This window comes from Scyliorhinus canicula, chromosome 13, assembly GCF_902713615.1.
Source record: "Scyliorhinus canicula chromosome 13, sScyCan1.1, whole genome shotgun sequence".
In the NCBI taxonomy this organism is placed as follows: Eukaryota; Metazoa; Chordata; class Chondrichthyes; order Carcharhiniformes; family Scyliorhinidae; genus Scyliorhinus; species Scyliorhinus canicula.
The window spans coordinates 56,801,243-56,827,652 of NC_052158.1; the positions used below are offsets into that span (position 1 = coordinate 56,801,243).

At 46.7% G+C, this 26,410-nt stretch overlaps 1 protein-coding gene across 2 annotated transcripts in view; it reads left to right on the forward strand.

Moving 5' to 3' along the window:
• Positions 1-26,410, forward strand: part of LOC119975522 (ephrin type-B receptor 1) — a 657,403-nt gene that overhangs the window by 574,719 nt on the left and 56,274 nt on the right. For both annotated transcript variants that reach the window (XM_038815308.1, XM_038815309.1), the window contains exon 12: positions 3,334-3,549. In XM_038815308.1, the coding sequence (XP_038671236.1) occupies positions 3,334-3,549 (216 nt within the window). The remainder of the gene's footprint in view (positions 1-3,333; positions 3,550-26,410) is intronic.

The following is a 26,410-nucleotide window of genomic DNA, read 5'->3' on the forward strand; positions in this document are numbered from 1 at the left end:
CTTGGAGGGCAGGAAGTGACAACCGCGATCAAGCACGAGGCCAGAGTGTTTTCCTGACCTCCATCAAGAACACTGCTGACTGTTGTTTGTGAAGCCCAGAGGTTGGCCAGAAGGCTGATGCTGAGGTGGAACCTCGAGCAGAGTTCTGGCAACACACAGCCCGTAATAGTCAACTGTTAATTGATACAGTGATCAGTGTGCACAATCTATTACCAGCACTGCAATATCACCCTTTAGCCAGCATCTTTGACGGACAAGCAGTAAAATTATTTTTCAGCCAAAGTTTTTTAAGTTGTGGTGAAGAGCTACTGCACGCCATCATTGGATCAGTCATTAGCCAGTGGTCAGCACAGCTACCATGTTGTTTGTATTTATCTTGGTCAGGAATCAGTGTGACCACTAAATTTAAAAAAGCTGGATTTTGATTCTTTGTTCCTTCACGCCGGCGGGATTCTCCTTTCCCGCGGCAGTGAATGAAGATTTGGCTGAGCGCCTAATTCTTCGTCTTCGCTGGCTGCGGTAGCGAGGTGGTGAGAATCCCACCCTAGGTTTCAAATGAAGTAAATAAAACCAGCAAAGAAAAAAATAGGGTGAATATTGAATGGCTTATTTTCCAGTGTAAGGCTATGTCAGATTCATTATTAATTACCATAGTGAAGAGCAGAAAGAGCTGCATTGACCTCTCTGTTAAGTGCCCGTTCAGTGGCAGGTGCTGCAGAAGCGAGAGCCTAGTCCTAGAACCCACCAGTATTGTAACGCAGCAAGTCTCGGTTGCTAAAGTGCCCAGGATTCTGTGGTACTCACCGATTCGGCCAAGAAAGGCAAAAGATTAGGCACCATTGTTGACTATTGTTCAAAAATATATTAATAAGATAAATATTATGAGAGGACGTTTCACCGACAAGGCAGTTGTCATTAGAATGAGCTCAATAAAATTGATTTCAAACCGACATGGGAATGGATAAGAATGGAATGCTGCTGATCTGTGAGTTCTCATCAAAGGTTGGGTGCTTTTAATTATGATAGAGACGTCTTCAGATGTGACTTTTATTTTACAATTAATAGTTCACAGTTACGAAGCTAACAAGCAATTTGAAATTCCGACAACAGGAAGCCAGTGTCTGGCACCCTCTATTTTCACTGGGGTAGGGTTGGGGAGGGGGATGAGGGAGGGGTGCTGACATATATCACACATCCATGGTTTGCAGAGCGGCGGCACGTTTAAAAATGCAATCGCCTTGACTCAGGAGTGAGTTTTGTCTCCCAGGTTACTGAAAAATGCTTCATGGGCTTTATGAACTTGAGGAAAAGGACTAAACGTTTTAATAGCTATAGGACAAATACCTTTCTGAAAGTTCAGGTGCACTTTTGGGATTCTTAAATGTAGACATGAATGTGCATAAATAGTGGCTAGGGTCAATGGAACAGTCAAGTTGTCAAGTCATTTCAGTCCCATGCTCTTTAAATTTTGAAAACGAAAGCCTCTCAGTTTTTTTTATTCTTTGATGGGATGTGGATGTCACTGGCAGGTCAAACATTTGTTGCCCATCCCTAATTGCCCTTGAACTGAGTGGCCATTTCAGAGGGCAATTAAGACATTCACCACAATCGATGATAGTTTCATGGCCACCATTACTGAGGCCAGGGTATTGATCTCTGGCTTATTACCTGAGCTAAGTGCCAATTGGCAGAGGGAACATAAGGTTAGTGAATTGAATATGTGGCTCAAAACCATTAGGATGGTTTGCACTTGAACCGTGCTGGGGCCAATGTTCAAAAAAACCCATCTAATTAGGGAAATAAGGGCCCGGATAGCTCAGTCGGTAGAGCATCAGACTTTTAATTAGGGAAATAGAGAGGGCTTTAACTAAACAAGATGAGGAGGGTGGAGTGGGGTGAGGGATCAAGGTTCAGAAATCAAGGGATAGAATTGAGAATGGGGAACAAAATAGTAATGTGGGGAATGTAGGTAAGTGAATGACAGGAAGGGACAGAGAGACAAAAAAAACCTAAGAGTACGGCAACAGTCAAGACTGGGGGTGGAATTCTCCCCAGTGCCATTTCAAGTGTGAAAGTTGGTGAAAATCATGTCGGAATAACCAGCCAGAAACGTAGAGCTGATGGTCATACCCAATGATTCCATGAGAAATGCAAAGCTGGCAAACATACTGGACGGGATTCTCCGACAGTCTGCACATTCTCCCCATGTCTGTGTGGATTTCCTCCGGGTGATCCGGTTTCCTCCCACAGTCCAAAGACGTGTAGGTTAGGTGGATTGGCCATAGTAAATTGCCCTTAGTGACCAAAAAGGATAGGAGGTGTTATTGGGTTACGGGGATAGGGTGGAAGTTAGGGCTTAAGTGGGTCGGTGCAGACTCGATGGGCCAAATGGCCTCCTTCTGCACTGTATGTTCTATGTACTATGTACATCCCACCCCCTTTCCCGTACCAACAAAAATTGGATCTCTCGGAATGGGTGAGGGACTTCCGGATCCCAGCATTTTGGGAGCTCAGTGGAGTTTTGCGTGCATACACACTCATGGGACATGCACACACACGCTTTCTCGCACACACACACATATAGACACACACAGTGTGCAGACACACACATACACACAGCGCACACACATACTCTCTCACAGCCAGGCATACACACACACACACAGACACAGCGTGCACACATGCACACAGCGTGCACATAAACACACAGACAAGCTCACACCAGAACAAACTGTTCAGCAGATTTGTGTTTGAATTGAGTGCTCTGGATTCTCCCTGAAGCAAATTCTTCAGCAGCTATCTGAGGAACCATCAGCAGTCCTTTCCGAAGTTGGGCTAGATAGGAGAGTACATTTATGAATGAGGCTTTTTGATTACCTGCTTCAGGGCCGTAGCACAATTAAAGGAAACCAAGTTAAGATCCACAGGATAAACCTTCATCTTGATTGAATGGCAGAGCAGCCTCAATCGGCCGAATGGCCTAATTCTGCTCCCATGTCTTATGGTCTTATGATCTTTGTCACATGGGGACCAGTGAGGATGAGGTTAGGGTAGGTGAGATGCTTTCCTGAATGGAATAGCTTGTCAACACTTATTTGGATGTGATGGCTGCATAGCGTTGACAAAACCGTACCTTGGCAAAGATTCCAGACTTTCTGGTGGAGTGGGGAAGCTGTGATTTATGATGAAAGTGAAGCTGGGATGAAGTCAGCCACCTGAGCATTTTTCCTTTATGTTCCCCTCACATTGTTCCTTTAAAACCTCCTCCCCTGATTTGTCTTTTCTCATTGAAAAACCCTGTCGTGTACTAATAGATGTATTCATTTCCCACAGCAAAATGACGGGCAGTTCACTGTGATCCAGCTGGTTGGAATGATGCGCGGTATTGCAGCAGGAATGAAGTACCTGTCCGAGATGAACTACGTGCATCGTGACCTGGCCGCACGCAACATCCTGGTCAACAGCAACCTGGTGTGCAAGGTGTCAGACTTTGGCCTGTCGCGCTACCTGCAGGATGACACATCAGACCCAACGTACACCAGCTCCCTGGTGAGTCCACATTTCAGCAGGGAATGGGAGTGGGGGGGGGGGGGGCTGGACCCACCCGACAGGAAGGCAGGTCAGGGAATCAGCAGTTACAGTGATTATAGTTCTCTTCCCAACAACCCTATCCTGCCGTCAATCCTCCCCACTTGTGTGCACTCGTGTGCAGGGTGTCTAAATGTATTCAGAAAAATACAATAGGTCTCCAGGGAGAATATGAAAGGGGTGAAAATAGCTTTCGAGCAGGATGGCAACTGTATAAACTAAAACCACCAGCTTCAGACAGAATTGTTGGCTGATTGTGGAAGCAAGTACAGATTATCTGGGTATTTCTTGTATCCCTTTTGGTCATTGGTCCATTCCTGTTTATTGGTCCTATCAGTGGGACAGTCAGTATCTGTGGTCTCACTTGAATGGACATGAAATTGACAGTGATTCTTCCCAGTGTCCTGGTTAATACTGATCCCTCATTCAGCGTAGGATTTTTTGTTTCATTGCTACTTGTGGGATCTTTCTGTGCTGCCTTTTTCCTTCCTTGCATCAGTGACTGCACATCACTGGCTTTAAAGTGCTTTCGGATGCCCTGACGTCATGAATGGTGCTAGAGAAATGCAACTCCCTTTTGTCCCCTCACCCCTTTGTAATGTTTCAATATTTTGGGATCCATATAGACAAGACACTAACAGCCTTCTTCTGTTCTTCTTCTCTTCAACATAAACATACTAGTCATACACTGGGGCTGAGAAACAATGATGTGGGTCCTTTATTTGAAAATAAGAATGCATACAGGATAGGGTTAAGTAGAGTAAATTTAATTTCTACTCGAAATGAAATGAAATGAAATGAAAAATGAAAATGAAAATCGCTTATTGTCACGAGTAGGCTTCAATGAAGTTACTGTGAAAAGCCCCTAGTCGCCACATTCCGGCGCCTGTCCGGGGAGGCTGGTCCAGCTACTTGCAGAATGACTACAAGTCATGGGGCTAAATGATTGACAGTAGTTTAAGATACGCCCTTTCAAAGGTGCATATCATCATATTTTAAACATTCCAGAGAAGCGGAAATCATTCAAATGCCATGTGGCTTGCCAAAGATGATGATGTAGTCTGTGGGGATGTTGTAGTCTGGGAGGGATGTTGCAGTCTGGGAGGGGTGCTGCAGTCTGGGTGGGGTGTTAACAGTCTGGGAGGGATGTTGCAGTCTGGGAGGGATGTTGCAGTCTGGGAGGGATGTTGCAGTCTGGGAGGGATGTTGCAGTCTGGGAGGGATGGTAACACTGGGAGGGGTGGTAACAGTCTGGGAGGGGTGTTGCAGTCTGGGAGGGGTGTTGCAGTATGGGAGGGATGTTGCTGTCTGGGAGGGATGTTGCAGTCTGGGAGGGATGTTGCAGTCTGGGAGGGATGTTGCAGTTTGGGAGGGATGTTGCAGTCTGGGAGGGATGTTGCAGTTTGGGAGGGATGTTGCAGTTTGGGAGGGATGTTGCAGTCTGGGAGGGATGTTGCAGTCTGGGAGGGGTGTTGCAGTCTGGGCGGGGTGGTAGTCTGGGAGGGATGTTGCAGTTTGGGAGGGATGTTGCTGTCTGGGAGGGGTGTTGCAGTCTGGGAGGGATGTTGCAGTCTGGGAGGGATGTTGCAGTTTGGGAGGGATGTTGCAGTCTGGGAGGGGTGTTGCAGTCTGGGCGGGATGGTAGTCTGGGAGGGATGTTGCAGTTTGGGAGGGATGTTGCTGTCTGGGAGGGGTGTTGCAGTCTGGGAGGGATGTTGCAGTCTGGGAGGGATGTTGCAGTCTGGGAGGGATGTTGCAGTCTGGGAGGGATGTTGCAGTCTGGGAGGGATGTTGCAGTTTGGGAGGGATGTTGCAGTCTGGGAGGGATGTTGCAGTCTGGGCAGGGTGGTAACAGTCTGGGAGGGATGTTGCAGTCTGGGCAGGGTGGTAACAGTCTGGGAGGGGTGTTGCAGTCTGGGCGGGGTGGTAGTCTGGGAGGGGTGTTGCAGCCTGGGAGGGATGTTGCAGTTTGGGAGGGATGTTGCTGTCTGGGAGGGATGTTGCAGTCTGGGAGGGATGTTGCAGTCTGGGCGGGGTGGTAGTCTGGGAGGGATGTTGCAGTCTGGGAGGGATGTTGCAGTTTGGGAGGGATGTTGCTGTCTGGGAGGGATGTTGCAGTCTGGGAGGGATGTTGCTGTCTGGGAGGGATGCTGCAGTCTGGGAGGGGTGTTGCAGTCTGGGAGGGATGTTGCAGTCTGGGAGGGATGTTGCAGTCTGGGAGGGATGTTGCTGTCTGGGAGGGATGCTGCAGTCTGGGAGGGGTGTTGCAGTCTGGGAGGGATGTTGCAGTCTGGGAGGGATGTTGCAGTCTGGGAGGGATGTTGCTGTCTGGGAGGGATGCTGCAGTCTGGGAGGGGTGTTGCAGTCTGGGAGGGATGTTGCAGTTTGGGAGGGATGTTGCAGTCTGGGAGGGATGTTGCAGTTTGGGAGGGATGTTGCAGTCTGGGAGGGATGTTGCTGTCTGGGAGGGGTGTTGCAGTCTGGGAGGGGTGTTGCAGCCTGGGAGGGATGTTGCAGCCTGGGAGGGGTGTTGCTGTCTGGGAGGGGTGTTGCTGTCTGGGAGGGGTGTTGCTGTCTGGGAGGGGTGTTGCAGTCTGGGAGGGATGCTGCAGTCTGGGTGGGGTGTTGCAGTCTGGGAGGATGGGAACACTGGGAGGATGGGAACACTGGGAGGGGTGTTGCAGTCTGGGTGGGGTGTTAACAGTCTGGGAGGGGTGTTGCAATCTGGGCAGGGTGGTAACAGTTTGGGAGGGGTGGTAACAGTCTGGGAGGGATGTTGCGGTCTGGGCGGGTTGTTAACAGTCTGGGAGGGGTGTTGCAGTCTGGGAGGGGTGGTAACAGTCTGGGAGGGGTGTTGCAGTCTGGGAGGGGTGTTGCAGTCTGGGAGGGGTGGTAGTCTGGGAGGGGTGTTGCAGTCTGAGCGGGGTGGTAACAGTCTGGGAGGGGTGTTGCAGTCTGGGGGTCTGTTGCAGTCTGGGAGGGGTGTTGCAGTCTGGCCGGGGTGGTAACAGTCTGGAAGGGGTGGTAACAGTCTGGGAGGGGTGTTGCCATCTGGGCGGAGTGATAACAGTCTGGGAGGGGTGTTGCAGTCTGGGGGTCTGTTGCAGTCTGGACGGGGTGGTAACAGTCTGGGAGGGCTGTTGCAGTCTGGCAGGGTGGTAACAGTCTGGGAGGGGTGTTGCAGTCTGGGGGGGCTGTTGCAGTCTGGGAGGAGTGTTGCTGTCTGGCCGGGGTGGTAACAGTATGGGAGGGGTGTTGCAGTCTGGGCAGGGTGGTAACAGTCTGGGAGGGGTGTTGCAGTCTGGGAGAGGTGTTGCAGTCTGGCAGGGTGGTAACAGTCTGGGAGGGGTGTTGCAGTCTGGGGGGGCTGTTGCAGTCTGGGAGGAGTGTTGCTGTCTGGCCGGGGTGGTAACAGTCTGGGAGGGGTGTTGCAGTCTGGGCAGGGTGGTAACAGTCTGGGAGGGGTGTTGCAGTCTGGGCGGGGTGGTAGTCTGGGAGGGGTGTTGCAGTCTGGGGGTCTGTTGCAGTCTGGGAGGGGTGTTGCAGTCTGGGAGGGGTGTTGCAGTCTGGGAGGGGTGGTAACAGCCTGGGAGGGGTGTTGCCATCTGGGCGGGATGATAACAGTCTGGGAGGGGTGTTACAGTCTGGGGGTCTGTTGCAATCTGGACGGGTTGGTAACAGTCTGGGAGGGGTGTTGCATTCTGGGCGGGGTGGTAACAGTCTGGGAGGGGTGTTGTAGTCTGGGAGGGGTGTTGCAGTCTGGGAGGAATGTTGTTGTCTGGGACGGGTGTTGCAGTCTGGGAGGGGTGTTGCAGTCTGGGGGTCTGTTGCAGTCTGGACGGGGTGGTAACAGTCTGGGAGGGGTGTTGCAGTCTGGCCGGGGTGGTAACAGTCTGGGAGGGGCATTGTAGTCTGGGAGGGGTGTTGCAGTCTGGGAGGAATGTTGGTGTCTGGGACGGGTGTTGCTGTCTGCGTGGAATTTTGCCGTTTGGGCCGGATGTTGCAGTCTGGGAGGGATGTGTTAGTCTCGGGGAGTGGGGGGGAATTGTTTGCGTCTGGGAGATACGTTGCAGTGTAACCTCGCTCAATAAAGCATGCAATTCTTTCTTTAGTCTGAAGGTTTCTAGGTCTCTGTTGCATTTTCAGTCAGCCCCTTTTATTAAGAGTGTAAACCATTATAAATAAACGGAGTAGTGTTTGTGCCTGGGGCACATTCAGCCAGCCATATGAAAATTCCTTCAAAATTGTGTCTGTTTTAAGAATGTTCTTTGCTCAATTTTGACTCAAACTCATTTGTATGTTGACAAATGCAAAATCTGCTTTGAACCACTGCAATCAGGCAGCAGTTTAAAATGGAACTTGCTTTAAATTTTGCTTGAAAGGAGATTCTGAGATATATTTGATAGGTATATTTTATTAACACAGCTGAAAAAAGGTTCATCACAATGATCAAACATTTTTACTCAGTGTCCAGTCCACCACTTGTGAGAAACCAGAGCTTACATTCGTGCAAATGACATTAAAAAGCTATCCGGAACCATTTACTTGTTTCATTGGTGTACAGTGTGCTGTGTCTTAGTTAATTAAAAAGCATATATTTAAAAGTTTTTAATAGGTGCCTATTAATGCCCATGTGGCTCATTTAAAGAGTATCTTTGAAGGCCTGCAGCCTGGCTCAATTAGTGGCAGCCCACCATGGTGATTAATCTGATCTGGGCCATGGTTAGTCTTGTGGGTGAGGATGTCTCTCACTCAATGTTTTTCAAATTAGCAGAAATTAAATTTCCACAATTAGTTGTGCGATTTAAAACAAATGGAATTTTACGCTGAAAATGCCGCAGCCTTTTGTGCTGGGTTGGCTAAATAGGGGCAAAAATCAATGAAAAGCACAGTGCAACCTAACAGAAACGTCAGGTCAATGAATACACATGGGCTTTAATTAGAAGGTAACATTGTCAGCTGTATATTACCCTTGTGCTTCATTACATCTTATTTCAAATTTAATTAACTGCCACCCATACATTCCAAACCTGATACTATGGAGGGTTGATAGTGCTGATAATCATCACACATTGCATTCAATATGCAACAGTGTTTTTTTCTGATAGGTGGATATTCAGCGCTGAGAAGTGTTTGTCATTGGAGATGAGTTTTCCATTCTCCCCATTCAGATGAAGTTTCTTAGCAGACTGCAAGTTTTTCTTTCTTTCCCTCCTTTGACTTGTGTATCGTCTCTTTATATTGTATCATTGGGGGTCAGGTCTTCAGCCATCTGAGCCCAAGACCTGGACACATTCAGTCTTGGTTTGTTAACATTCAGGCCAGGCAATGGCAGACATTGGTCCTCCCCAATAAATGGAAATAACCACTTCCCCTTGATGTTCAAATGAACTACCATTGCCAAATCCACCAACGTCAGCATCCTGGAGGCCATTAGTGATCAGACACAGAACTAGACCGGCCATATATAAATATTCTGAGTACAAGAACAAGTCAGACGCTGGGAATCCTGCATCGAGTAACCCACCTCCTGACTCGCCAAAGCTTGTCCACCCCCTATGATGAACAAGTTAGGAGTGTGATGAAATACTTCCCACTTGCCTGGATGAGTGCAGCTCCAACAACACTCAAGAAGCTCAACACCACCCATGGGTGCTTGATTAGCACCCCATTCACCACCATAAAACTTCACTCCCCCACCTCACTGTTGCTGTAATGGGCATCATCTACGAGGCGCACTGCAGCAACTCACCAAGGCTTCATCAACACCATCTTCCAAACCAGCATCTTGTACTGCTTGGAGTGGCAAGGTCAACAGACGCAGGTCAACACCACCTACAGGTTCCCCTTCTAAGCCACATACGATATTGACTTTGAACTATGTTGCCATTCTATCACTGTTGCTGGGTCAAAATCCTGAACCGACACAACCATGAAATGTAGAAAATAGGAGCAGGAGGGCATTCAGCCCTTTGAGCCTGCTCCGTCATTCATTGTGATCATGGTTGACCAATCAACTCAATAACCTTTTATCCTTTTATCCTTTAATCTCCCTTCAGCCTAAGTACTATATCTAACTGCTGCTTGAAAGCATATAACGTTTTGGCATCAACTGCTTCCTGTGGTAACGAATTCCAGAGGCTCACCACTTTCTGGGTGAAGAAATATCTCCTAATATCTGACCCAAATGGTGACCCCATATCCTCAGACCGTGGGCCCTGGTTCTGGACACCCCCACCTTCTTGTATCCAATCTGTCTAGTCCGGTTAGAATTGTAGAGATTTCTTTTTAATTTTTTTGTTTTATTTATTCACTTAAGGGGCAATTTAGCATAGCCAATCCATCTATCCTGCACATCTTTGGGTTATGGGAGTGAGCCCCACGCAGACATGGGGAGAATGTTCAAACTGCACATGGACAGTGACCTGGGGCCGGGATCGAACCCTGGTCCTAACCAATGCTGCCCCTTGAATTGTATAGGTTTCTATGCTCTTCTGAACTGCAATGAATACACAGAACATAGTGCAGAAGGAGGCCATTCGGCCCATCGAGTCTACACCGACACACTTAAGGCCTCACTTCCACCTATCCCTGTAACTCAATCACCCCTCCTAACCTTTTTGGACACTAAGGGCAATTTAGCATGGCCAGTCCACCTAACCTGCACGTCTTTGGACTGTGGGAGGAAACCGGAGCACCCGGAGGAAACCCACACAGACACGGGGAGAATGTGCAGGCTCCTCATGTTGACCCAGCAGGGAATCGAACCTGGGACCCTGGCGCTGTGAAGCCACAGTGCTAGTTACTTGTGCTACCGTACTGCCCAAATATAATCCTAACCAACTCAATCTCTCCTCATACATTAGTCCCGCAATCCCAGGAATCAGTCTGGTAAATCTTTGCTGCACTCTCTCTCTAGCAAGAACATCCTTCCTCAGATAAAGAGACCAAAGCTGCTCACAATATTCCAGGTGTGGTCTCACCAAGGCCCTGTGTAATTGAAGCAATGCACCCCTGTTCCTGTCCTCAAACCTTCTTGCAATGAAGGCCAACATACCATTTGCCTCCTTTACTACCTGCTGCACCTGCATGAGGACACCCAGGTCTCGTTGCATATTCCTCTTTTCTTAGATATGGCAATTCAGATAATAGTCTGCCTTCCCATTTTCCTACTCAAGCGGATAACCTCATATTTATCCAAATTATATTGCATCTGCCATTCATTTGCCCACTCACTCAACTTGTCCAAATCACATTGAAGCATCTCTGCATCCTCCTCACAGCTCACCCTCCCACCCAACTTGGTGTCATCTGCAAATTTAGAGATAATCCATTTTGTTCCCTCATCTGAATCATTAATATATATTGTGAATAGCTGGGGTCCCAGCCCCGATCCTTGCGGCACCCCCCTAGTTACTGGCTGCCAATTTGAAAAAGACCCGTTAATTCCTACTCTTTATTTCCTGTCTGCCAACTAGTTTTATATCCATCCCAATACTCTACCCACAATCCCACGCACTTTAATTTTACATACAAACTCTTGTGCGGGACTTTGTCAAAAGCCTTCTGAAAGCCACAAAAGCTTTCTGAATGTGGACTGCAGTGGTTCAAGAAGATGGCTCACTATTACCTTCTCAAGGGCAATTAGGGATGGGCAATAAATACTTGGCTTGTCAGTGATGTTTACGTCCTCCGAACAAATAAAAAAAGACCCAGAAAGTAGTTAGAACGTGCAGCTCAATACCACACAGTGTTTGTGGTGAGCAGTAAAGAGGCATTTTAGTGGAAGCTGGGTAAATGAATGATACGGAAAGGAATAGAAGGCTATATCGATAGGCTAAGGTGAAGCAAACTTTATTGGAAGTGAGGTTCATTTCTACCCTGGGAGGAGTAAAATTCTATTGACTTGGGATGGCAGCCACATTATTTTGCCTGAAATCATCTCTCATCCTGAAAACTCTCGTGTCTCATTTGTACGTTGGCACTCTACAATTCTGGTATTGTTGAATCAAAATCATTTCTAGGGACTAGAGATAATCCCCACAGCCCTCACTGCTGACAGCTCAGCGCATGCAAGCTCAGGCACAGTGAATAGATGAAATGAAGTCCTTGGAACCACTTATGGCAGCAATTGACTTTAAATGCTACATATTAATATGCCCATTACCCTAATGATTGCCCAATAAATGTTCACCAGTCTTTTAACTGAGACATTAAACTGATCTCTCAACCTACCCTCTCGGTGGGCACTATGGGACTGGCCAAATCCTGCCATTGCTGCAGGCAGAGTTGTGTTTCTTTTTACAGCACATCTTAAATTCAGCGATTTGCCTCTAGAAGTTGGCTCTGTAAAGTACGAATCGCACTTTTGTCACTCTGTGATATTCCACATTAATGCTGCAGGATGTCTAACATAGTTAGGGTGGACAGTTCACCCCCTCCAGCACATTGCACTGTTCAGTTAGATCATGGCTGCTCGACTCATTAGCTCAAAGTCCCTCAATATCCAACAAAAAAACAATCAATCTCAACTGTGAAAATTCCCTCAATTTTCCCTCATTTACTTTTCAGATGGTTTCTGCATCCGGCAGTGAGCTTCCTGGTTTATTGAACCTCTGAACTCTATGCGGGAAAGAGAGAGTAAATTTCATTTATTTAGGGCACGATCCAACAGCAATCGGGCCGAGGTTGGTCAGCGTGGGTGTTGCAGGGTGGGGACCTTCCCATATTATGTTTGGGCTGGGGGGGGGGGGGACTTCGGGGATTGTTTTGGGGTCCTCTGAGATCGGGATGCCATTTTTGATCAGGAAGCCACGGTGCTCCCCACTGTACAAAATTGGGCTATGTATGGCCTCAGCCACGTATTTCCCATTCATGCCTTTTATTCAACGTGAGTCGCGTTGAATTATCATGTTTCTCGGGACTACGAGTGCTGGGAATCACGCGGCTAAACACGCTCGCTAGAGGACTTTGTTCCCCTTTGGAAAAATCACACCCATTGTGCCTTTTTAAAAATAAATTTAGCGTACCCAATTTTTCTTTTTCTAATTAGGGGGCAATTTATTGTGGCTAATCCACCTACCCTGCACATCTTTGGGTTGTGAATGTGAAACCTACGCAGACACGGTTGAGAATGTGTAAACTCCACATGGATAGTGACCCAGAGCCGGGATTCGAACCCAGGTCCTCAGCGCATACCACTGTGCCACGTGCCGCCCCCGCCCATTGTGCCTTTGACATAGTAAAACATCCCAAGATGCTTCACAGAAGAGGTGCTCAACAGAATTGCATCCCGAGTCATATGAGACACATCAAGGAAGGTGACCAAAGGTTTACTAAAAGAGAGATGGGTTTTAAGGAGTATCTATGTTTCACTGATCCAGTACTTACATCACCGTACATTCAAACCTGATATTGAAATCACCAAACCTTTTGTAGTGGAATTTTGTCAGATGGGTAATACATATTAACTCTTATATATCTTTGTTGAATGCCTGCCACTTGGGTGCTTCTGTTGTGTCTCAGTCAGCTCGGCTTCCAGATTAAATAAAAACACAACAGGAAGAACATGACACACAGAACGTGTACACAAAAACAAACCGATCAATGTATTGATCTGGTGAAGGAAGTGAGTACAGACAAATTCACACCACTCTCAGATAGGCATGCACACCCCTGTGCATGCTGCACACATACACCACACTCCAAACATACAGAACACGGCTGGGAGTGTTTTGCCAGCTGTGTCTGACAGGTTGTAGAATGATACGAACTGAACGCCTCTATCTGGTTTGAAGAAATGACAGCGAGCAGCCAAGCAAGTCAGGGTGTCAGTCCTTGTATAATATGAGAGGTCTGCTTTGCCTAGTTGATGCATACCAATGTCAGCAAGTGACAGTGATGTAAGTACTGTTGCCTGAGAGAGAGAGAGAACGCATCACTTGCTTTTGACTATTACCCTTCTCCTTTGTTTGGCTGAAGTGGAGAGTCTGACCACATTTAATAATTAGGTAAGTACCGAAGTGGAAAAGCAATTAATTCTACGCTGCCTGGACACAGTTATACGTTTTGGCCACTTGCATAGTCCAGTACCTGCTGGGGACTAACAATGTCAGGGTCACAATTACCCATCGCAGTGCAGGAACTAAACTTCGGGTTGCAATGTTGTTGTACCTGTCACCCAAGAATCTGTATCAAATAATCCCTGGTCGTCTGTGGCTCAGGTTGATTTCAGAGTGGAACCCCCCCCCCCCCCCCCCCCCCCCCTCCCCCCCCCCCCCCCCTCCCAATTCTGTCCCTACAGGATTGCCACAATTGCACTTTTATCTACTCACATTGCTTAATGGCTTTAATCCGGAATTGTTACCAGGATTATGCTATGACTCTGTGCCTTCTATGAACTGAGCTGCAGCTGACTAAACCCATTGGTGCGTAGACCCTTTGCTGCTGGTGGAGTGGGAAACATTAATTCCTTACCGTGGGCTGTATTACGATCCCGGACTAGACCCCAACATTGCCTTGGATACCGGACAGGAACCCCAATACTTTTTTCTAAATTTGTAAAACTGTGAGGAAAGGATACTTTGCTCCAGGAGTGATTTCACACACAAATGGGGATACGGTGTATTAAAACAAATATTATTATTAATACAATATTAAACTACGTTTAGCATCGCAAAAATATAGCTTACAATTACCAGTTAAAAAATGCTTAACAATAAAACAAAAACCTTAACTCATAACTGATACCTCCTTTATCTCCAATCAAAAAAACCCATCACAAGTCAAAAACCACACATAAATAAAGTTAGCAAACGCAGGATTACTTGTCGGCCTCTGGGTAGAGTTCTGTTGAAATATTGCTTGAAGAGAGAGATCCTTTCAGTAAACAGCCTGTCGGTCCCTGGCTGTCAGATTAATGCTGAATCTGGCAGCCTTCTGCAAAAGCTGGTTTAGCTCACAAGGCTAAATCGCTGGCTTATAAAGCAGACCAAGCAGGCCAGCAGCACAGTTCGATTCCCGTACCAGTCTCCCAGGACATGCGCCGGAATGTGGTGACTAGGGGCTTTTGACAGTAACTTCATTGAAGCCTACTCGTGACAATAAGCGATTTTCATTTTCATTTTTTCAAGCTGTTCTTCAGCTCATACCTTCCAGAAACTCCAACCAAACTGCCTGCTGCAGACCTATTTACATAAACATAGGCTTTTAATAACATTACTGCAACATATATATAATACAAACTATATGAACATTTCCAACATTCAGACCAGGCTCCACAGGGGATTGGACCCATCGCACCATCCAATCTTCCCTGTGTCAAACAAACTGCATTACTGCCTTTCTAATTCTGGTGGAAAGGGAACTTTGATTGTGTACATTTCCAGTCAACGTTACTGAAGGACTGAGCCGAGACAAGATCAAACATCCAGCAAGCTGGATTGAGCTTTCCCTGACTGATGGAGTCAGGGAAACAAGAGGCATTGTCAAGCCAACAGTTTCACTCTGAACTAATCCCAAAGGCAAACGCACACAAACCAGAGCATCCAATACAGTGGATGCTGGAAATCTGAAATAAAACAGAAAATGCTGGAAATACTTCAGGTCAGACAGCATCTATGGGGAAAGAAATAAAGTTAACATATCAGGTCGATGACGCTTCACAAAATGCTTCTTGAGGACAGATCATTGCCCCGAAATGTTGACCGTCTCCACGAATACTGGAATGCACTTTCATGGTTCCTCTTTTGTACCTTTTACAAGTGTGTATCACAGCCTATTTGATAATGACTGAGAGACATGGCACTACAGCCAGTCTGCTTGTCTGTTCACTCAATATGTACACCATCAGCACCATTATTCCGGCTGCTGAATAGCGATCAGGAACAAGATACAGGATTAGAAGTCGGCCATTCAGCCTACTGAGTCAACTCCCCCATTCTATTCCTTTTACCCATCTTTGCTCGTCATCCCTTGATTCCATAACCCATCAGATATCTGTCAACCTGTCAATTGTCCCAGCAACCACAGCCATTTCATTCCCCTTGGGGGAGAGCTTTACAGCTACCCTGATGTGAAAACAATTATCCCTCTTCCCTAACCCAGGGACAACAAGACCAGTTAGAATACGCCAACTTTCTTCACACCTGAGATCCACAGCTCAAAGATAAGACTCTTGCTATGTTAAACTCAACTGCCCACTCAAACCTTCAGGGAATCGACTGTAACTAATTCTAATAGACGACATAGAATAATGTGCTTTAAGCTTAGTTAAGTAATGTTTACTAGTCTAATGACAAGTACCCTCATGCAGCTATAAAATCTCTGAACTGCTGGTTCATTTGTCTTCAGTGTTGTGTATAAGACGTGCCGTTGTTAATTTGTTTGTCATTTGGGAGATTCACATTTCATGCTCAATAAATGAATGACCCGATGCAAAACCCAGTGAATATTTTGTGAATTTATTTGTAGGTTATTACAAGGTAACATCTGTAAAGGATATGGATAAAGGATTCGGGCCTCACGGTAGCATGGTGGTTAGCATCAATGCTTCACAGCACCAGGGTCCCAGGTTCGATTCCCGGCTGGGTCACTGTCTGTGTGGAGTCTGCACGTCCTCCCCCTGTGTGCGTGGGTTTCCTCCGGGTGCTCCGGTTTCCTCCCACAGTCCAAAGATGTGCGGGTTAGGTGGATTGGCCATGCTAAATTGCCCGTAGTGTAAGGTTAATGGGGGGATTGTTGGGTTATGGATATACGGGTTACGTGGGTTTAAGTGGGGTGATCATTGTTCGGCACAACATCGAGGGCCGAAGGGCCTGTTCTGTGCTGTACTGTTCTATGTTCTATATTTGTTTCCTCGTTGTAAAAGGGTCATTTTGAATACATGTAATATTTGTGAACTCCATACATGTTTTTTGTAAATGTCTGTGCCCTAGTTCGATGTGCTGCCATTGCTGTGGGAATGGAAGTATCTGGTTTTCCTTGACGCAGATTGCGTTTGCAATCCAAACGCACTTTGTCACCCCTGAAGCAGTTTGGGAAACCCTGATGTTCAGAAGGTCCTTTTGTGAATACAAGTTGTGTCTCAAACCAAATAACCTTGCATGCAATTGTTTTGTAATGCAGTTTCGTATGCCTGAAAAAGCCGTGTCAATGCAAGATAGCACAATGGCACAGTGGTTAGCACTGCTGACTCACAGCACCAAGGACCCGGGTTCAATTCTAACCTTATCTGGGTGGAGTTTGTAGTTTCTCCCCATGCCTGTGGGTTTCCTCCGGTTGCTCCGGTCTCCTCCCACAGTCCAAAGATGTGTAGGTCAAGTGGATTGGCCATCCTAAAATTGTCCCTTAGTGTCCAAATGTGAGGTGGGGTTATGAGATTACAGGGTTAGGGAGTGGACCTAGGTGCTCGTTCAGAGGGTCAGTGTAGACTCGATGGGCTGAATGGCCTCTTTCTACACTGCGGGGATTCTACGATTCTAAGATCTAACCAATAACAGTGGGGTGGATGGATGACCAGCTCCTTTCTGTGATGAAGAGCACTTTGCACAGAACTAAGAGCAGAAAACACGGATATGTTTCAGCCGGTCAAGCAGGAATTGCACAGAGAGAAATAGTCAACACTCCAGGTCATTGATCTTTGATTTGGTGACCTTGGTGTTGGCACAGCACTGTGCTGAAATCATCACTGAGCTCTTCTTAGTTGCGTTACAGAATCTCCTGTGGCTGCATTTTGATCCTAAAGAATTGAGAAATTGTGCCTCATGGGCCTTCTCCAATGGTTGGCTCCATTTACAATGATGCTGTAAATTCAGCTCTGTTACTTGCACCAGATCTCGTTCTCCCATCGCTCCCTCCTGCCGCCAAGAAACAAGTAGCTGGGAGGCCGAAGAATCCCGCCCTACAGTTCAACCTAATAATTTTAAATGATACCTGTGATGAAGGAAGTAGCACATGAACTATCCTTCCTGCTCACAGCAAATGGAGTGGAATAGAATTTTAGAAAATCATTGAAGGACTTAGACAATCAGCGTGATAATACTTTTCCTTTCATCGTCAAGCTTCTAAGCTGAAGAAATATAAAAATAACTATACAATTAAAAATAGCAATTAAAATAGGTCTTAAAGCCACAGGCAGTGGGAAATAATTATTTGTAAATTCAGTAATTAAGCTTTTGAAGAATGGTGGGCGTGATCGAAGGGCCTCATCGTGGCCAACGCGGTGATGGGACAAGGCCACTAATCTCGCGAGAGTGCATGGATAGTTTTTTTTAAAATAGTTTAAATCTCAAGAGAGACCTCCAGCGTGATTTGCGATGCTTGGAATGCCTTTCCAGTGCAGGAAATGAGGTAACTGCAGCCTCGAAACAGTGGGTGGGATTCTCCGACCCCCCCCCCCCCCCCCCCCCCCCGGCCGGGTCGGAGAATCGCCGGGAGGCGGTGTGAATCCCGCTCCGATGCAGCTGCCGAATTCACCGGCGCCGTTATTTTGGCGGGGGCTCTGGGCACCGATGGGCCACGCGGCCGCCCATTTTCGGCCGGCCCTGCCGACGTGAAATACACAAAGTCCATACCGGCAGGACCTGGCTCTGATGGCGGCCTGCCTCGGGTGGGTCCGGCCCCAGGGGGGCCCCCACGGTTGCCTGGCCTGCGATCGGGACCCACCGATCTACGGGCGGACCCGTGCCATGGGGGCACCCTTTCCCTCCGCGCTGGCCTGTGTAAGGCTCCGCGATGGCCGCCGCGGAGAAACCCCCCCCCCCCCCCCCGCGCAACCACAGGGATCAGGCCGGCGGCCCTGCGCATGTGCCAACACGCACCAGCCGATGGAGGCCTTTCGGTGCCGTTTGGCACGGCACCAACCACCCCAGCGCCGGCCTAGCCCCCAGAAGTGCGGAGGAATCCGCAACTTCCAAGCGGCCTGACGCCGGATGGTTCACGCCACTCTTTGCCGCCGGTACGACCGCCGCCAGTTGGGGAAGAATCCTGGCCAGAGTCCCATTTGATAGTGGGGTGGTTCTTGCAGGCATCAAGAAACACCTCGTTATATGCGCCCAAAATGGACTCTGTTTTCTGGGTGTTAAATTGCGCCCAACATCACTCTGATCAGAAATCAGCACGAAGACCAGTTGCCTGTTGCCCTCTAATTGGACAATATTCCCTAAATGATGTTGACCAGTTGTTTGCAGAGTCCTGTAAATGTTTCCTTTCTCAAATTATTTCCCAGACATGGGTGTCGCTGGCTAGCCCAGCGTTTGTTTCACATCCCTAATTGCCCTTGAGAAGGTGGTAGTGAGTTGCTTTCTTGAACTGCTGTGGTCCTTGTGGTGTCGTTACATACCCAGTGCTGTTAGGGAGGGATTTTGACCCACCGACATTGAAGGAACAATGATATAGTTCCCAGTCACAGTGGTGTGTGGTTGGTGGTCCAGGTGGTGATGTTCCCAATCAACTGCTGCCCTTGCCTTTTGACGTGACAGAGGTCATGCGTTTAGAAAATGTTATCAAAGCAGTCTTGGTGAGTCGCTGCAGTACATCGTGTGGATGGTACACTTGGCTATCATTGAATGTAGAGGGAGTGAATGTTGAAGGTGGTGGATGGTGTCAACCTTCCGAGTGTTGTTGGAGCTGTACCATCTCGGCACGTGGAGAGTTTTCCATCACCCTTCAGACTTGTGCCTTGTAGATGCTGGGCAGGCTTTAAGGAGTCAGGAGGTGAGTTATTCTCTGTAGAATTCCCAGCCTCAAACCAGCTCTTGCCGTCACAGTATTCAGATGGCTGGTCCAGTTCAGTCCTGGTCAATGGAAACCCCAGGATGTTGATAGTGAGCGATTGAGAGATGGCAATACCATTCAATGTTTAATGGGTGTTGTTGCAGTTGGTCATTGCACAGCACTTGCGTGGTGTGAATGTTACTCGCCACTTATCAGTTCAAGCCTGAATATTGTTCAGATCTTGATGCTTAGGGCTTTAGTATTCCAGTCACGAATGGTGCTGAACATTTTGCAATCATCAGTAAATATCTCCCAATTCTGACCCCATGATGAAGGGAAGATCATTGATGAAACAGCTGAAAGTGAGTGGTCTAAAGACAGCACCCTGAGGAACTCCTGCAGTGATGTCATGGGACTGAGGTGATTGGGAGTTTTCACCCTCATTTCCAATGACTCCAGTTTTGAGTGACCCTGGCGGAAGCCAAAATGTGTGGGCACGATCAGGTTAATGGTGAGCAAGCGCCACTTGATAATGTTGTCGAAGACATCCTCCATCATTTCGCTGATGATCGAGAGTGGCGGTAATTGGCAGGCGGAATTTGTCCAGCTTTTTGTGGACAGGACATACCTGGGCAATTTCCCACATTGCTGGTTAGATGACAGTGCTGTAGCTGTACTGGAACAACTTGGCTAGGGGAACGTCAAGTTCTGGAGGGTAAATCTTCAGTACTATTGCCGGAATATGGTCATGAATATGAATATGGTCATAGACTTTGCAGCACACACTGCCTTCAGCGTTTCGTGACATCACGTGGAGTGAATTGAATTGGCTGAAGAATGGCATCTATGATGCTGGGGACCTCAGGAGGAGGACGAGATGGATCATTCACTTGGCACTTGATTGCAAATGCTTCACTCTTATCTTTTGCATCTGCCTGAAACTCCCACCTGACTGTGTACCACTGTGCCTCTGATGGATCAGGGATGGTGACATTTGGGATATTTTCTGTAAGTTATGATTGTGTGAGTATGACTACATCAGGCTGTTTCTTGTCTCGTCAGTGGGAGAGTTCTCCCAAATTTGGCGCAAGGACTTTGCAGGGTTTGGGCAGGATTTGCTATTGTTGCTTCTGGTGGCCTTGGTCAATGCCGGTTAGTCTGTCCGATTTCATTTCTTTCGAATTTTGTAATGATTTGATAGTGGCTTGCTAACATTTCAGATCAATCACATTGCTGGAGTCACATGTAGACCAGGGCAGGTAAAGTTGGCAGATTTCTTTCTGTGAAGGGCATTAGTGAACCAGGTGGGTTTTCCGGTAATTGGCATTGATTTCATGGTCAGAATTATGAGGATTAGCTTTTTAAAAAAAAAATTATATTTAAGATTTATCAATTAGAATTACATTTTTACCTACTGCTATGGGACCATCAGCTTGGGCTTCTGATTGCTCGTCCAGTGACATTATAATGCCATCATGTCTCCCTTTGAGCGGCAAAGTTTTCACTTCCCACAGGTAAACCGACAGTTTTACTTGTACTTCTTTAATGAGGTTAGAGGTATTAGACAAGAAAAGCAGCCAAACATACGCTCATTGAATGGCTGGGCAGCTAGATACTTTATGAAGACCTTCCCCCACACTGAGAAATAAGCAGCTTACCCAGATGCACAAAGGAGACTTCTAAAATATTACCACACTAGCAAGCTATATACTCTGGTGGGTCTTGAGGGGCTGGTTTAGCTCACTGGGCTAAATCGCTGGCTTTTAAAGCAGACCTAGACAGGCCAGCAGTAGGTTCAATTCCCGTACCAGCCTCCCCGAACAGGTACCGGAATGTGGCGACTAGGGGCTTTTCACAGTAACTTCATTGAAGCCTACTCGTGACAATAAGCGATTTTCATTTCATTTCATTTCATTTCTGGATAAGATATGGCACAGAATGCAGATTCTTATAAAGCATGGCGTATGTGATGAAATGGTTGGAGAACGCAGGCTGGAAGAGTTACTGAGGTCCCTGATGTAAAGAGGGTGGATTAACATCAATTGGAATACAGTTGTTAATCTGGACTGCTGCAGCAGACATATGTTTGAATCTGTCGTTAATTCAACTCCTCAGGCACTGTTTGATTCAGTAATTCGGTTTAGCTAATTCAACTGATGGTGCCTAAAGCAAATATATAAATTTTCAGAAAATGAATTGACACAAAGACATAAATAAACAAGCTGATATTGAAAGCTAATAAAAATTACTTCAGAATCATTTTTTTTAGAAGCAGTGGGCTGGCTCTCTGCCCTTCAAGATGCTGAGCAACACAATGTGAAATTTCTCTTCAATTTACAAGCTTCCAAAGTATGGGAGCAGTTAACCATATCACGTATATTTTGCCTCATCACCTCTTTATCCCTTTGTGCCCCCCACCCTGTTCAGTGATTGGGATTTTAATTAATGTGTACTGATGGCACTGCAAAAGCTACAATTAATCATTATGTAACGAGATGGCAAGACAAATATGCAGCCATGGTGGCAATTTGTATCTACGAGTTGCGAAAAAGAGCAATTTAAATACTGAGATCACAAATTGAATAGGAAGATGTTGTTGGGTAATAATTGGGGCGAAGTCTCACTTGAGCCGGAGGGACAGTTTGGGATCGATCACCTGTTATACACACATTTCAATTTTCCTTTTCAATGAAGACAGTTGAAGGTAGTCTGGAGGTAGACAAGGGCCAGAATTCTCCAGTTGTTGCGGCTCACTTTTCCCGTCGGCAAGCGCAGTCCTGCCTGTGGGTTTCCCAACGGTATGGGGTGGTTACAATGGGAAATCCCACCGTCTGTGAATGGCGCGCCGCCGAGAAACACGCAGCTGGCGGACCGGAGAATCCCACCCATGACGTCGAAGCTTTTTGTCTTCCATCCATTAGGATAATTCGCAAGAATACCAAATTGTAAAGGGAACAATGATTGGTTGTGCTAAGAATTACACTGACAACTAATTGAAGATCGTCAGGCTCAATGTGTGGCTCACCTATGCATGCCAGAAGCCACATATATTCACACACAGGCCCCTGACCTCTGCATTACGAAGGAGAATGTCTAAGCAATGCTCCTTTCTCAATTGAACAAAAAACTTGGAGAACAATCGTTTCCTGGTTCATCCCCCAGAGCAATGCCTTGATCAATCCGAGTCAGCCTGCCTAATTTGAATTTAAACACAGCTTGTCAGTTAACTAGCATTTGCTGATGTATCTCCATGGCAACGCCTCAACCAATCACAGTCCCCTTCCCAAACCCATCAATACTCTTTTCTCATTGTTCCCATTTCTCAATAGTCAAATTGTTGTTCCCTTAATAATTTGGTATTCTTGGCAGCGCACCTCTTTTTATTTTAGCAAGTTCTGCATTACTAATTGCCTGTGTGCAGTCATTATTGTCATGTAGGAAATGAGGATGCCAGTATAGGCATAGCAAGATCCCACAAACAGTAATGAGGTAATGACCAGTTAATCTGTTTTTGTGATGGTGAATGAGAGATGGGACATTGGCCAGGACACCAGTGACATTTCCTCTGCTCAATGAATGGAATCTTTTAGGATCACCCGAGCAAACAGGGCCTCGGTTTAATGTTGCATCTAAGTTACAGTGCCTCTAACAATGCCACACACCCTTAGTATTGCAGCTGTCTCAGTCAACATGTTATGCTCTAGACCCTGGAGTCAGGCTTGACGTCACAACCTTCTGACAAAAAGGTGAGAGAATTGCTTACTGAGCCAACCGTAAAATCCTTACGAACAAAATAATAAGGAAGTGGGGGAAATCATTGCAACAATGCCATTCCCCACCACCTCAAAAAATGAGCAGAAATGTTCTATGTATCTAAATGAATCTTTCCAGTAAAACTCACAGATGCTGTGATCTTGATCTAGCTCTCTTCCAACATAGAATCACTTCTGAACAGAAAGAGGCCATTCAGCCCATCGAGTCTGCACCGTCCCTCTGAAAGAGCACCTTATCTGGACATACGCGCCCTCCACCCCGTAACCCTGCCTAACCTTTGGACAAAAAGGGACAATTTAGCATGGCCAATCCACCTTACCTACACATCTTTGGACTGTGGGAGGAAACTGAAGCACCTGGAGGAAACCCACGCGGACACGGGGAGAATGTACAAACTCCACACAGACAGTCACCCAAAGTTGGAATTGAACCTGGGTTCCTGGCGCTGTGAGGCAGCAGTGCTGACCACTGTGCCATCGTGTCACCCATGTAGATTCCCATATCTGAGGAACTGCTACCTTTACCCAAATGTTATGGTTCAGGTTCCAGGTTGTTACAAATTCCCAGCCTAACTTTTGACTGAAATGCTGAACAAAATAAAACTGAAATGGCAGTTAGCTGCTAAAAAATTATTTCAGAAGAAATGAAAATACATGTCAAATATTAAATGTAAGGGAAGCAGCTAAGAGACAATTGGTTTAGGGCAGCATGGTAGCACAGTGGATAGCACTGTGGCTTCACAGTGCCAGGGTCCCTGGTTCGATTCCCCGCTGGGTTACTGTCTGTGCGGAGTCTGCACGTTCTCCCCGTGTCTACGTGGGTTTCCTCCGGGTGCTCCGATTTCCTCTCACAGTCCAAAGACGTGCAAGTTAGGTGGATTGGCTATGCTAACTTGCCCTTAGTGTCCAAAAATGGTTAGGAGGGGTTATTGGGTTACGGGGATAGGATGGAAGTGAGGGCTTCAGTGGGTCAGTGCAGACTCGACGGGCCGAATGGCCTCCTTCTGCACTGTATGTTCTATGTTCAAAACAAGTTGAACTCTGACTTGACATCAAGTATGATTGAAACAAGGATAATACAGTACGCTTTAATGTTTGCTGGCCAAGAAACTTGAAATGTCACTCTGTTTAACAAGAAGCTATTGGATGGCTAAGAGAAGTAGTCCTCATTATACAAATGGCAATGGCATCAGTATACACTGAAATGTATGGTATACCCCACTGTGATAGACTTTGGATCTGTGCTCTTGCTTATTGTCAGCAGCAGGGTAGCATGGTGGTTAGCATAAATGCTTCACAGCTCCAGGGTCCCAGGTTCGATCCCCGGCTGGGTCACTGTCTGTGTGGAGTCTGCACGTCCTCCCCCGGTGTGTGTGGGTTTCCTCCGATTTCCACCCACAGTCCAAAGATGTGCGGGTTAGGTGGATTGGCCATGCTAAATTGCCCGTAGTGTCCTAATAAAAGTAAGGTTAAGGGGGGGGTTGTTGGGTTACGGGTATAGGGTGGATACGTGGGTTTGAGTAGGGTGATCATGGCTCGGCACAACATTGAGGGCCGAAGGGCCTGTTCTGTGCTGTACTGTTCTATGTTCTATGTTCTATTGTCCTGGAAACCCTAAAATCCTGACAACATGCTTTAATGGGGGGTGTATGTTTGCTCAGCTGGCTAGAGTGTGATGGAGAATAATGCCGGTTCAATCCTCGTACTGGCTCTGGTATTTCATGGAGGCTTTGCTTCCTTGCCTTTCCTACACTTATGGAGCAGTCCCTCTCAAGCTATACGTAACCAATTATCTCTCTCTCTCTAATGGAAAGAGATGCCTGTGGTACTTTGTAGACTGCGGTTAATAGTAATAATAATCTTTATTAGTGTCACAAGTAGGCTTACAGTAACACTGCAATGAAGTCACTGTGAAAATCCCCTAGTCGCCACACTCCAGCACCTGTTCGGGTACACTGAGGGAGAATTCAGAATGTCCAATTCACCTAACCAGCACATCTTTCAGGACTTGTGGGAGCAAACCGAAGCACCCAGAGAAAACCCACGCAGACATGGGAAGAACATGCAGACTCCACACAGACAGTGGCCCAACCACTGTGCCACCGTGCCGTCCCATCTCAGAAGCACCATCAAACCTGCTAGACTTTCACTTTTGTTGAAATCAGTGAGAATGAAACTCATGTGGGTTCAGACATGTGAGTGATTCTTTCCACATATTTACCGTTTGAAGGGAAGGTGAAATTAGCCCCAATTTGGTTGATTCCTGAAGTCAATGCAATGAATACAGGTGTGTGTGTAACATAATCCAAGAGTCAGAGCAGCATGGTGGCGCAGTGGGTTAGCCCTGCTGTCTCACGGCGCCGAGATCCCAGCTCTGGGTCACTGTCCGTGTGGAGTTTGCATGTTCTCACCGTATTTGCATGGGTTTTGCCCTCACAACCCAAAAAAGTGCCGGCTCGGTGGATTGGCCACGCTAAATTTCCACTTAATTGGAAAAAATGAATTGGGTATTCTAAATTTATGAAAACAAAGTAAAAAAACATAATCCAAGAGTCTCTTTTACTGAAGATTCAGATCAACTTGAAGATCTTTTAGGGAAAATGGGATTTGGTTACTTCTGTGGAGCAGAGCGCATACTGGGATACACACTGCAACACAGTGGTTAGCACTGTTGTTTCACAGCGCCAGGGACCCGGGTTCGATTCCCGGCTTGGGTCACTGTCTGTAAGTTACGGTCAGTAAGCCTACTTGTGACAATAATAAAAGATTATTAAAGATTATTATATATGACATGTAAATGTCAGACTCACATTATGAATGAGATCCCTTCAAACATTCTTCAGTTGCTCAGTGTGGATTGCTCAAGACCTCACAACTCATTACTTTTCCCTTTTGATAATTTATTTGAGTTAGTTCTCCATCTCTCTCTTAGAGATTCTGCAATCCTCTCACGTCCCGGTTGAAAAATCACACTTGACAACTACATGCATACATTTCTGATGCTGGGGACAAAACTGGCTTTGAGTTGCTCATTAGAAAGACCAACATTACTCACTCCATCATCATAGGAGTGTTGTCCACATAGATTTTTTAAACATTTCATCTTAAAGTGACATGTGGTCAGAATTGTTGACATATCCCTTGGATATGCGAACTCCAATTCACAAATATTATTAAGAAGTTCATTTTCCGTGGTAAAGCTAGACCAATATTAAACAGTTCTTGATATTGGCCCGGGCATGTGAAGTCTTGCTGCGGCGTTTACCCTTCCCGCCACATTAGTGGCCCTCTTGACATCTGAACAGCTTTCAAAATGAGGAATTCTTATTGTATTA